Here is a 14,215-nt window from a genome sequence, read left to right on the forward strand (position 1 = left end):
GTTACTGCACTTGCCTCCACAGGCAGATCTCCATTCATTTTCACTTTTCCATCCTCCTTTCTGCTTGTCGTCATTGATTCTTTTCCCTAATTGCTTTTGTTTTAAAAGATTAGGGTGGAGGGGGGGGGGGGGGGGTCTGGAAGGGAAGAAGAGGGCTTTCCGCCAAACAAGCAAATGCTGTTTTGAAGGGTTTGTGTTTTGTTGTTGTATATCCCGCCTCCCTTTATCCAGCCTTTCCATTTGAGAAGGTGTTTGGTTTGAAAACGTAATTCAACTTCTTTCTCTTCGTAGTCATTGTGAGACGAGAAGACCTAAGAATGGTTCGATCCACAGTAAAATTATCTTCACGTAAAGCTCTAATACACATCACTTATAAGAAATAATGTAGTAGCCAAAAGTCTCAAAGTGCTTACCGCTAACCAGGAGTGTAAATTTGTAAGTGTCAACAGCTAAGAAAATATGACAAATTGCTGGATGGAAAGGGGGAGGGGAGGGGGCTACTTGAGATGTACAAGCTTTCTCTCTAGGAGGGGTAGCTTTGTTCCTAGTTACTATGTGCAGCAAGCTTAAGATATGCTCCAGCAGTTTTTAAATTATTTCTTTTTTTAGATGGTGTTGTTGCTTTTTTGTACTTGCGATTGTCTCTTTATTCTTTTCTCGCAAAAACCTGGGTAAAAAGGGTCTCTCTTAGAGATTTGTTTTTAACACTTTCTCCCATCTGAGAGAGCTTGGCCAGACAGCGAAGAAAAAATAAGCTTTGAAAGATTGGACAAAGATTGCGCACGCAGTGTGATCGTTCGGATGGGGCCAGCTTTCAATTTTTTCCCTTTAAATCCGTTTTTTATCATTTTCAAGGTGTTTTTCTTTTTAAATCATAATCGTCATGCGTAGTAAACAACTTCTAGTTACTATTTATGTGATAAGCCGAATCATACTCGCATTTTGACTGTTTCTTGATATGATCTATCGGGGGATGGATGCATAGATGACGTCAACCCTACCAGTTTTCATATAAAAAAATAGAACCTGTGTTGCTATGCGTCTGCACAATAACTGATCACAGAAGACGCCACTATTGTAAGAACATCAGTGTCACACTTGATTGTGCCTTGCGTCCAAATTTTTGTCTATAATTGAACAGACGCTTAACAACACAGATTCTATTTGTTAACTAGATAGGGACATGTTTGATAAGAATAGGTTATGAAATATAATATAGGCAATTACACCAAGTTAGAGCAGTCCTTACTGTGATCTAGCTGTCTTTGATGTGTTCGTGTTAGGGTTCAAATGAATAAGGGTTTCTGCCCCTGAGATGGAAAAAACGAAATGGAGTTGTCTGTGTATGGATGCCAAAGAGAGTTCTAAAGATTGAAACATAGAGAAAACAATTCGCTTCGAGAAAGCTTTAACGCTTAAGATTGAATGAATGAAAACAATAGAACGAGTACACTGAGCGAAAGCGACGGAATGTACACCTGACATTTTCTGTTTAACTTCCGCCTCTAAGAACGCCCTTCATATTACTGATTATATCAACGAAAAAACATGTCTACAGTGATCCCGTTATTCGGCGAGTTCTTCAATTGGAAATAGGCGTCTCTTAAGATTCGCCCTAACTCCTTTAGGATCTCGCATCTTCCGTGGTATTCTTTATCTTGAAATATGTTTCCTCTTTGGGATAATAAAAGTTGCTTTCGCCTTGTTAGCTTCCGTTGTCTGAATGCATAACTGTGAGTCACTTAATACAATATCTGCATGTTTAAGCCTCTCTCGTGAAACGATTAAAAAAATTCAAATGGCAAAACTTAGAGCGGTCCATACCCGAGGCCTCTCCTGGATCGCTGAAAAGCGTGGAATTAGTCAATCAGATTCGAAGATATTTACGATTCCGGACCAATGAGATGCTCGAGAAAAAAAAAAATTTACTTATTGAGTTTGGTCGGGCCGGACGGAAAGATATTTGGGTCGAACCACATGACCAATGGTCAAAACATTTTCTCGTTCGGGCAAACTAAACTCAGTCATTAGGCAGTTTATCATATGACCACTAAGTGCTGAAAATTTTACGAATTTATTTCAAACTGAATAAGAAGAAGGGCGCACGCGGGACAACCTCTCATACATAAAATATTCTGCAATAAAAACTTTTCCTTTGCCACTTTCGATTCAGAATTTCCCAATCACCTTTACCCTCGTTTTAAAAACGAGGCCTGATGCTTGACCATTCGTATGAAAATGAGTTAAATTTGAATGTATGTGAAAACTTATCGTCATATGAAAGGATAAGCACCAGGACTCATTTTGAAAATGAGGCTAAAGGTAATTCGGAAATGGCCTATTCATCGAAAAACCTGTCTCTTTTGTACTCTTTTGTTTTTCCCCTTTAAGTTTTTGCAACAAAGCCCTGTCTGTGCAGGGTATCCGCAGCCCTCCACACACCCGCTTTGATTATTTTTCCTTTGGGATTGCACGCGCGAGGCCGAACAGGTCACAAGATAGAAAGGGTTTTTATTTGGAAAAAGTGCTTATTGGTGACAATTTTGAAAAAAAATTCGAACCGCTGACTGCCGATCTGTGGAAACAATGTAGGACATTTCTACAATGTAGGCTGACACAACACAGACTCGCACAAGGGAATCTTAGCAAACAAATTCAAGCGTATTCTTTTTCTTTTCTTTTTTTTTTCTTTCTATTCAGGAATGGATAGAGAGACTATGGTAACATCAAATTTCGTTGACGAAAAGGAAGCGGCTTCCTATTCAAAGGCTACTGCCACACTGATGTTCGTATTGTGCTTCATATTAATTTTCTGTTCAGTTTAGGACTGTTCACCAACTAAACTTGAATGTAAAAATAATATTAATAATTAAAAAAAGAGCCTAAAATTGTGCGCAAATTATTGATAAAGAAAATGGTTTTAACTGACGAACTTTTGTTTTGACGAATCATATGCCATTATATGATCAATCTGGAATTCCATACTTGCTTTTTTGTTCTTGTACAGTATCGAAGAAACAAGTTCTACTTGGCTTTAGGCCGCCCTAGCCGAGAACTACTCAAGAAACGCTGCAAAATAATGATTATGAGTCATTTGAATAATGAAAATAATAATTACTTCTGGGCGTATTGCAACTTTACCCATAAAAAGTCACTTTTTTTTTCCTTTTTGCACGTTCCTCGATTCATCTCGGTTACTTGGTTAAATTAGGTGACAATTCGTGCAAAGATCGCTTAAAAATTCACTTAAGAGGCATTTTCTACGAATTTTTACTGGACCTAGTTTCCAGCCGCTTTATTTTAATTCATTTTATAAAGACGTGGACTTTGTTTTCATCTCTTGAAATATTCTGAGGTCAATGATTAGAAAAAAAGTTGATTATTACCATTTTTACATAGATTCATCGGTGGAGACCAATGGTTTGGAAAATGTCATTAAAATTCTGAAAAAAAAAAAAAACGAAGTATTGTGGAAGGCATGAAAATTTAGTTAGAGAGCTACTACGCTCTAACCTTTTTTGTGTGGTTCCCTTTAATGCTTTGCTTTCGTCCTCGGGACCTTTACGAAAATCACGGAATGAATAACAGGTTGTATGCGAATTTTTTATCAGTAGAAGATTTGAGGAAATTGCCATAAATGAAGATATATCTCACCGATAAAATGAGAATCAAATAAAAGATGTTTAAAAGTTCAAAATAATTTATCGATCGACTGTTTTTCGACCTTAATTTTTAGATATCGTAGACTTATGTTCTAAAATACTCTAGGGAACTTTAAAAGTGTTCCTTTATTTATTTTGCGTTGCTGAGTCATGAGCTAAGCCACGCAAGCCAAACTGAAACTGATCTTTAATTATAATATGATGAAATGATATAGAATGTCCCAGGCTGTTAAGAATATCTATATAAGCATAGCTCATATTTAGTTGCTGTTGCTATCACTGGCCTTTTCCGGGTGTTCATTTTCTTCGAGTCAGTAGTGGAACCACTTATTCTGAAAGAGGAATCGAGAGACAAAATGAATGCAATCACCTGTCGTATACATGACAACTTTAATTGTTACTACGGTAATGTTTTGCAATCCAATAATGACTCAACAAGAAAATTAACTTACCTTGCTGAATGGTTTATTAAGCAAACAATGTAAAAAGGTTTCTGTAGCTTTATGCTTTGCGCTTATGAGATGATTGAACATTTTCATTCAGTACCAAACCGTATTGTAGAACAAAACAAAGAAAAAGTATAGTTTTTAAAAACAAAACAACAAAACCTTGGGTAAAATAACATGTTATTGGTAACCATAGATTCATCCAAAGGAAGTCTTCAAACTGCTTCCTGACTGAATAGCATCTGCGCTGCAATCTTTCGTACGCACGTGATCATAATTCTGACAAGTCCTGTGATCACAGCATTGGCATAAGCACTTCATTATCTGTCAATAGCTTTCACAGAGGGTTTTCCTTTGTCAAAAATTGATATTATTACCGTTTCTTTTGAAACAATGGTCACAGAGAGTATAAATTTGTCGCTGTTATACGATGCTATATCTAAAATGTCGTTTATTGATTTCATAAACAGGTTACTGAGACAAACAGTATTGTTCAGTAGCAAACTTCAGCTTTAAAACAAGAGATAATTTGCACACAAAATGCCTCCCGTCGGAGTAATATTTGAGTTGTTTTTGATCTTTTGAGAAACATTTCCACCCTTTTGACAGGTGTGACTTGTAGAGAAGAAAAATTCAAAAACTTTTAGAATAACTGCATCTGTAACCTTCATTCATTTTGAAATTGGACTTTTCATCCCAATTTGCTTAAGTTATGTCGTCCCAACATCATGTGAATTCATTATTCACGCTATTATGGCGGCGAGTCCGATCCAAACAACACGTCGGCCGATGTGTTGGTCAAAGCGTATCCTATCACTGAGGGTTTAATTAAATGACGAAGTTTTTTTCAATTGTATTGTGAAGTTTTGCTTTCCCCTTATTGCTAATTCAAATTCCCGCAGAAAAAGCGGCCTTTTTTTCTACTTGGTTTAACAAACCTTACAGAGTTCGGGTATTTTACATTTTTGCTCTGTTATTGCTATTCAAAAACTAAGTTTTAAGTTATCTTGACTTGGGGGGTGCTGTTAAGGCGAAATATTACTGGTTATTACTAACTTAAGGATAACTTGCAAAAGAATGGAAACAACAATGATGGCAACAACGAATATAACGGGAAGTGGTTCACAGACGAAACTTTTTGAAGGATGGCAATGCTCCCCGGTTTGGGTAGGTGAGTTGAAACAACAGTCCATTACATTCTCAGCAGTCAACATTCTCCTCTCCATTACAGCAATCCTTGGTAACTCTCTCATCGTTGTTGCCCTTCGCAAGGAGTCTTCCCTCCATCCGCCATCCAAACTCTTGTATCGTTGTCTAGCAACAACTGATCTGTTGGTTGGTCTTGTTAACCATCCTTTCTACGCCACCTATTGGATGTCCGTAGTCTACGAACACTGGAGTCTTTGTCGATGCGCACTGGGCGCAATGAGCATAACAGGCTCTATACTGTGTGGAGTTTCTTTGTATACAATGGCAGCCATAAGCGTGGACCGACTTCTCGCCATGTTGCTGAGGTTGAGATACAAAGAGATTGTAACTTTAAGGCGCACATATATTATTTTAGCTATCGCTTGGGTTCTATGTCCATTGGGCAGTTTATTATTTCATCTCAAGTACCGTATTGGCCTTTGGTACAGCTTTATAGCTACACTATCTTGCCTGGCAATCTCTATCGCCTCGTACACAAAGATTTTTCGCGCGCTCAGTCATCATCAAGCTCAAATACAAGATCATGCTCAACAACAACCGAGCCAACAAAATGCGCTGAACATGGCGCGATACAGAAAGGCACTGTACAGTGCACTGTGGGTGCAATTAGCTTTAGTCACCTGTTATGTACCACTTTTTACGGTGGAATTTGTGATCCCTCTTAGTAAAGAGCGATTTCCGAATTTCATCATACTCCAGGGAATGACAGTTGTCTTAGCATTCTTTAACTCTACTTTAAACCCGTTCCTTTACTGCTGGAAGATAAGAGAAGTGAGACGAGCTGTAAAGCAGACAATCAGACAAGCAATCTGCTATACATAAAGACAAACTTGTTTAATCGTTGGCATATGAATTTTCGTCTGTAGCTTATTTGAAAAATTATAGACGTAAGGACAGAGAGGAAGATATGCAATTTCGCGTTAAAAAGAGTTAGGAAAACTAAGAAGAGCTACCTGTAAATACCGTATTGTATTGATTTATCTAACAAACAACAAACAGGTGAAAATGTGAAGTTCAGCAAATCAATAACATGTCACCAATTTGTACATTTCTAATGAAGTAGGGAAGGCTATCAGTTATTTTGGAATCAGCAGAACGTGCTCAGGATTTTTCTTTGCGATCAAAACTCGAAGAGAAATCTCACCTTAGCTCAGGAATATGGTTTAGTGTTAAGGAGCTGTTAACGGAGCTGGCCACTCAATTTTGTCATGATTGGGAATTAGCCATAGTGTTTATAACAAAACTTTGTAAATTAAAGATGGGGCTTTCAAGTGTTAACATCTGTTCAAATATACAGAAGGATATGCTCAGAAAAGAAGTTGATCATCTCTACTTCATATAGAGTTATCATTCGAGACCAATCGTTTACCTAAGATTAAGCTCGCAAATTAGAACAGAAAAAAATTGAATGATTAAATGATTAAAAAATAACTCTAACATGGTTGATAAGACTAGCTGTTTTTCAATGCGCTACCAACGTCAATTAAACTGTTTATCGAGTTGCCTCACGAGTCCACAACATTTTGACCTCTGTGGTTACGAATATCGTTTTTCCCAATACCGATTAACGTTTTCGAGAAAGGCTTTTGCCCTTCAACTAAGATAATTCACGGCGTCTTAAGTTTGCATTATAAGAGAAAACAGGGCTCAATTTGTTCATAACATAACTTTGTAAATATGTAGACTTTGTTTACTTTGAAGACAATTCTTAGAAAATGAGTCGCTGAATTCTGACAAATCCTGAGATCACAGCATTGGCTAAGCACTTTTTCATCAATCAGTAGCTTTCAGTGAAGGTTCTCCTGAGTCAAGCACTGATGTTTTCACAATTTTCTTTTAAGTCCAAATTCTTGTCTATCATTGAACAGACGCTTAACAACACAGATTCTATTTGTTAACTAGATAGGGACATGTTTGATAAGAATAAGTTATGAAATATGATATAGGCAATTTCACCAAGTTAGAGCAGTCCTTACTGTGATCTAGCTGTCTTTGATGTGTTCGTGTTAGGGCTCAAATGAGTAAGGGTTTCTGCCCCTGAGATGGAAAAAACGAAATGGAGTTGTCTGTGTAAGGATGCCAAAGAGAGTTCTAGACATTGAAACATAGAGAAAACAATTCGCTTCGTGAAAGCTTTAGCGCTTGAGACTGAATGAATGAAAACAATAGAACGAGTACACCGAGCGAAAGCGACGGAATGTACATCTGACGTTGTCTGTTTAACTTCCGCCTCTAAGAACGCCCTTCATATTACTGACTATATCAACGAAAAAACATGTTTACAGTGATCACGTCATTCGGCGAGTTCTTCGATTGGAAATAGGCGTCTCTTAAGATTCGCCCTAGCTCCTTTAGGATCTCGCATCTTCCGTGGTATTCTTTATCTTGAAGTACGTTTTCCTCATCGGGATAATAAAATTTGCTTTCGCCTTGCTAGCTTCCGTTGTCTGAATGCATAACTGTGAGTCACTTATACAACATTTACATGTTTAAGCCTCTCTCGTGAAACGATTAAAAATTCAAATGGCAAAACTCAGAGAGGTCCATACCCGGAGCCGCTCCCGGATCGCTGGGAAGCGTGGAATTAGCCAATCAGATTCGAGGATGTTTAGGATTCCGGACCGATGAGATGCTTGAGAAAAAAAAATATGTACTTATTGAGTTTGGTCGGGCCGGACGGAAAAATATTGGGGTCGAGCCACATGACTATTAGTCAAAATATTTTCCCGTTCGGGCCAGCTAAACTCAGTTATAAGGTAGTTTATCATATGACTACTAAGTGCTGAAAATTTCGACAATTTTGTTTCAAAGTGAATAGGAATCAGTAGACGGGCGCACGCAGGACAACCTCTCATACATAAAATATTCTGCAATAAAAACTTTTCCTTTACCACGAGAAACACAAATAAAACATCTGAACGTCACAAGACAGAACTATCCAAAAGGCCTTAAAAGCCCAAACAGAAAAAATAAAAAATAAAAATAAAAAAAAACGATCAGTGAAAAAGCAGATAATCCATAAGAGCTAGGAAAACAAAGTTAAGAGAAGAAACGATAACAACAGGGAAAAAAATCACGGGGAACGATGAAATAAGAAGCGCGAAGTATGATCTAAGTGCCCAACGTCACCATTTGCGTTATGTGTATGCGCCGCAATTTTTTTTTCTTGTCTGTTTTGATTTCCTCGCTTGATGAAAACAGAAAAACTTAAGAATCCCTACTGTTCATTCTGATCTTTGGCTTATTCAGGAAAGCCACGCAGACCACTGGAGCGAACTTTTCACATTTGACGAGTACTTCCCATCGTAACGAAATGGAAATGAAAGTTCGGAGTACGAGACGCAATTCTTCCCCAATATGTCTACGAAACTTGACGACAAAAATTGCTTCAAAAACGCTGCGCGTCGTGAATCCACACGATTACGAATATCGTTGTCGATAAGAGTAAATAACTGTCGGTTAGACAATTATTTAGTTTTGATTATTATCATGGTGGAGATCTCAAACGTTTGGTTTTCTCATGCGTTTCCTTTGGGGATTAGAAACTCCCTTTTAAACAAAACACAAAAGGTAACTTGTGTTACTGAAGAAGTTGCAACAATTATTTCTTATAGTAGGCCTTTCATTTTCTGCGCAATCGATTATTTTCGCGGAAATCAGTCTACAAGCCTGAACGTAAAACACACCGTGATAAAACTGGAGTTTAACAAAATAAATGTAAGTAACTTTGAGGATGCATTAAACAATTCCTCCAAATCAGTGTCTTTTGGCCCAAGCATACCGCAATTCAAGTGCGACTCAGAGCAAACACTTTCGCTTCAACTCACCATTGTCGCAACAGCCGTTGCTTGTCCATGGATCATCTCTCTAAATATGCTAGTGATCTTAGCAATCAAGAAAGTAAGAGAGCTACAGAAAAACTCTAATATTCTTGATTGCCAATCTGGCTGTGACTGATCTTTTAGTTGGGGCAGTTTCTATGCCTTTTTCAACTGGTGTGGATGCGTTTATTCTTCGAGGAACTGCGTCACATAGCACTATTTTTGTTCTGAATGAAATCGGTATATCTGTACTGATCACTTTGTTTAGTACCTCCTATCACCATTTATTGCTTAGCTTGGGAAAGGTACGTGGCGATAGTTAAATGGACAGAGTACAAAGTTTTAATCACAAAAGGACGCTTAAAGAAGTATACTGTAATTGCTTGGATGGACAGCGTCACAAAAGTGGCCTTATATTAAGCATTGGTTTTCGCGGAAGTTCCTCATGAGGTTCTCTTTGTGGTGGATCTTGCGATTAACCTCAGCTGGCTGACTGAAACGTTAACCTTGTTATAATTTTATCGCATGATTTACATATTTGTACAAAGACAAAACAAATGTCAAATCAGCCAATCAAGTGCTCTTATTAAAGCAACAATGGAAAGGAAACTTGCCTACACTGCGTTTCCGCAGTTAATAGCCGCTTTCATCTGTGGTGTTCCGATACTAGCAGTCATGACCTCGGTATCATACTCACCAGTTTTTCGCACGTATTCGGCTTTACGATGGGTATGTATCGTGGTTCAAATAAACTCTCTGGCGAACCCTATCCTCTATTTCTATGGAAACAAACGTTACAGGAAAGCTCTGCTACAAATGATAGGATTGGAGAAGACACAGGAAAGCGAGCGAATAGATCCCAAAGGGCGTGGTGCAAGGCGGAATTGTTGCACCGTGGAACTTGTGGACACTGAAGGAGCTCTAAGGCTCAAACGATCACACTCATTTTCAGAGGAGACTCTTGGACCGAGGAACACGAGAGAGTCGAAAGCCACAACGATAGAAAGAAGAATATCGGCTCCATGTTTGACGATAACAAACAGCTTGCAAAGCGGAACACAATCCTTCTTGCCAGACGGTATAATGCAGATAGAAAATAAACCATGATAGACCATCAGAATTTTTTCCATCCTGATAACCAAGCCAAGGGCTCACATCATCACGAAAGGATGAGGTCAAAGTCATTAAATGAAATGTCGTTCGAAATGAAGGCAAGTAAAGCTATTGAAAATGTCACGAAAGTTAAGTGTCAAAGAGACACCTCAGTGTCATCAGTTAAAAAGTCTCCAAATGAAAGGACACAAGAAGAGGAGAGTGTCAATGGGGTGATGGCTTTTTGTGGCTTACAGTTAAAATTTTGACCATTTTACGGCTGCAGTTAATTTTTCTTGTCAGCACATTAAGAAATGTATGGAAAACAGGTATAACAGGTATAAAAGCTGAATGATCTCCTGTCAGTACCAATATCTATTCGCAAAAATTGATTAAACTTTAAGCCTTTTTTGATGGCAAAATTTGGTCACACGATTTAGATTCACTTGTAAAAAAGATATGCCATTTCTAACAAAATGTTGCTTTCACACATTTTAAGCCTGGAATTCTGTCGAAATATCCCGCGCTTAAGATTTTATATTGACCCAGAGTTCATCGACACTATTCTTCGCTCAGAGGCTCGGGGTGAGAGAGTTTGAACCACTTCTTACCATTTTGAAAGCTTGAATGCAAATTGGTATGTTTTCTTTTTCTTTTTCTTTTTTTTTTCTTTAGGAAAGGGAGGGCGACAGTAATTCTTTCTTCGTGGGGGCTGTTCCAATAGACCAAATCCAATACTTTATTCTTCATGGAGGCATTGGAATCTATAGTTCCATAGTTGCTTTCTTGTTCTTGTACAGTATCGAAGAAACAAGTTCTACTTGGCTTTAGGTCGCCCTGGCCGAGAATTACTCAAGAAACGCTGTAAAATAATGATTAGAAGTCATCTGAATGATAAAAACAATAATTGTCCTTGGACGAATTGCAACTTTACCTTTTTTTTTGTTTTTTGTTTTTGTTTGTTTGTTTGTTTGTTTTTTTTTAACGTTCCTCTATTCATCTCGTTTACTCGGTTAAATTAGATGACAACTCGTGCAAAGATCGCTTAAATCACCTGTTCTATACATAACAACTTCAATTGTTACTATGATAATGTTTTGCAATCAAATAATGACTCAACTAAAATATTAACTTACCTTGCTGAATGTTTCATTAAGCAAACAATGTACAAAGGTTTCTGTAGCTTCATACTCTGCGCCAATGAAATGATTGAATATTTTTATTCGGTAACAAAACTGTATTGTAGAACAAAACCAAGACAAAGTATTGTTAAAAAAGTAAAAAACAAACAAAACAAAAACAAAAACAAAACCTTGGCGAACATAACATGTTATTGGTAACCATAGATTCATTCAAGGGAAGTCTTCAAACTGCTTTCTGACTAAGTAACATCTGCGCTTCAATCTTTCGTACGTACGTGATCATAATTCTGACAAGTCCCGTGATCACAGCATTGGCATAGGCACTTCTTAATCTGTCAATAGCTTTCACAGAGGGTTTTCCTTTGTCAAAAACTTGTATTTTTACCGTTTCTTTTGGAACAGTGGTCACAGAGAGTAAAAATTTGTCGCTGTTATACGATGCCATATCTAAAGTGTCGTTTATTGATTTCATAAACAGGTCACTGAGACAAACAGCATTGTTCAGTGGCAAACTTGCGCTGTAAAACAAGAGATAATTTGCACAAAAAATTTCTCCCGTCGTCGGCTGTCGGTATCCTATCACTGAGGGTTTATTTAAGTGACGAAGTTTTTTTCTATTATATTGTGAAATAACCTGTCACAAATATAGTTTTGCTTCCCCCCTTATTGAAAATTCAAATTCGCGCAGAAAAGCCGGCCTTTTTCTCCCCTTCGTTTGACAAACCTTGTGGATTTCGGGCATTTTACATAGTCAGATGCTAGTGATGAATTTTTTATTCTGTTATTGCTATTCAAAAACTAAGATTTAACTGATTTTGACCTGGGGGGTGCTGTTGAGACAAAATATTCCTGGTTGTTACCAACTTAAGGATAACTTGCAAAAGAGTGGAAACAACAATGATGGAAACAACGAATATAACAGGAAGTGGTTCACAGACGAATTTTTTTTAAAGGCTGGCAATGCTCCCCGGTTTGGATAGGTGAGTTGAAACAACAGTCCATTTCATTTTCAGCAGTCAACATTCTCCTCTCCATTACTGGAATTCTTGGTAATTGTCTCATCCTTGTTGCTCTTCGCAAGGAATCTTCTCTCCATCCCCCATCCAAACTCTTATATCGTTGTCTAGCAACGACTGATCTGTTGGTTGGTCTTGTTAACCATCCTTTCTACACTACCTATGTTGTTGGGTTGAGATACAAAGAGATTGTAACTTTAAGGCGCACATATATTATTTTAGCTATCGTTTGGGTTGTATGTCCAGTGGGTGGTTTATTATTTCATCTCAAGTACCGTGTTGGCCTTTCGTACAGCTTTATGGCTACACTATCTTGCCTAGCAATCTCAATCACCTCGTACGCAAAGATTTTTCGCACTCTCAGTCATCATCAGGCTCAAATACAAGATCATGCTCAAGAACAACCAAGCAAACCAAATACACTGACCATAGTGCGATACAGAAAGGGTACAATACTTTAGTTGTCTGTTATGTACCACTTCTTACAGTGGAATTTGTGATCTCTCTTAGTAAAGAGCGATTTCCGAATTTCATCATAATCAGGGGAATGGCGATTGTCTTAGTGTTCTTTAACTCCACTTTGAACCCGTTCCTTTACTGCTGGAAGATAAGAGAAGTGAGACGAGCTGTAAAGCAGACAATAAAACAAGCAACCTGCTATAAATAAATGTAGACCTATTTAAACGTTGGCACTGATGTAAATTTTCTTCTATAGCTTAATTGAAAAATTAGAGACGTAAGGACAGAGAGGAAGATATGCAATATCGCGTTAAAAAGAGTAAGGAAAATATAATGAGCTACCTCTACATATTCTTTATGGCCGTTAGGAGAGAGGAGAGGATATAAAATTTGATAAAAAAAGATTAAAGAAAACTATAAAGAGCTACTTCTAATTTCTATATTGTATTCAAGTTATCTTAACAACAAAAAAAGGTTAAAAAATCCTACTTTCGTAAATATATTACAAGAATATCGTGTTATAGTTGTCTCAAAACTGGACGAGATATGTCACTTTGACTTAGAGATACGGTTAAGAGTTAATGAATAGTAACAGGACCCACAGGCTCGATTTATTGATAACAGAACTTTTTAAATATGTAGACTTGTGGAGTTTATTTTGAGGACAATTCTTAGAAAATGAGTCGCAGATTCTGACAAGTCCTGAAATCACAGCATAAGCTGAGCACTTCGTCATCAATCAGTAGCTTTCAGTGAAGGTTTTCCTAAGTCACGCACTGATGTTTTCACAATTTCTTTAGAAACAATGGTCACAGGGAGTATAAATTTGTCCCTGTTATACGATACCATATCCAAAATGTCGTTTACTAAGTTGATAAACAGGTAACTAGGACAAACAGCATCGTTCAGGAGCAAACTTCCACTTAGAACCAGAGACAATTTGCGCAAAAAAAAAAAGTATTTTGTAAGTGGAATATTTGAATTCCTTCTTTGTAACTATGGATAACCTGCAAAAGAGTGCATTATTAATGGCGTTTAAAAAAATAAACGGTTCACTGCTAAATCTATTTTCAAACTTTTTAGGACATAAAGGCAGAGTTCATTGCAGTTTTGATCGGTAGAGAGATCGTCATTATCTCAAAGTTCCAGTAAGGTGCGATACGCAGTGAAAAACGAAGGAAAATTCAAATATATTAGAGGTAACTATGCATCTGTAAACATACATTAATTTTAAATAGTTTTATGTAATCTAGCTTTATTCTTCCCAATACCGATATTTTTAGAATAACTTTGCATCTGCAACCTGTGTTAGATTTGAAATTGGAATTTTTTTACCACTTTCATTAGGCTGATAACAATTCATGGCGA

The 14,215-nt window shown here is 37.4% G+C and overlaps 1 protein-coding gene across 1 annotated transcript; it reads left to right on the forward strand.

Moving 5' to 3' along the window:
• Positions 1-5,200: 5,200 nt before the first annotated feature.
• Positions 5,201-6,139, forward strand: LOC136277424 (melanocyte-stimulating hormone receptor-like). The gene has a single exon (XM_066159462.1). It carries the CDS (start codon positions 5,201-5,203, stop codon positions 6,137-6,139), a length of 939 nt encoding a protein of 312 aa, XP_066015559.1.
• The last annotated feature ends 8,076 nt before the right edge of the window (positions 6,140-14,215 follow it).

Source organism: Pocillopora verrucosa, chromosome 12, assembly GCF_036669915.1.
Source record: "Pocillopora verrucosa isolate sample1 chromosome 12, ASM3666991v2, whole genome shotgun sequence".
NCBI classification, from domain to species: Eukaryota; Metazoa; Cnidaria; class Anthozoa; order Scleractinia; family Pocilloporidae; genus Pocillopora; species Pocillopora verrucosa.

Coding starts and splice junctions, on each gene's coding strand:
- LOC136277424 (XM_066159462.1), top strand. CDS start 5,201: ATGGCAACAACGAATATAACGGGAAGTGGTTCACAGACGAAACTTTTT.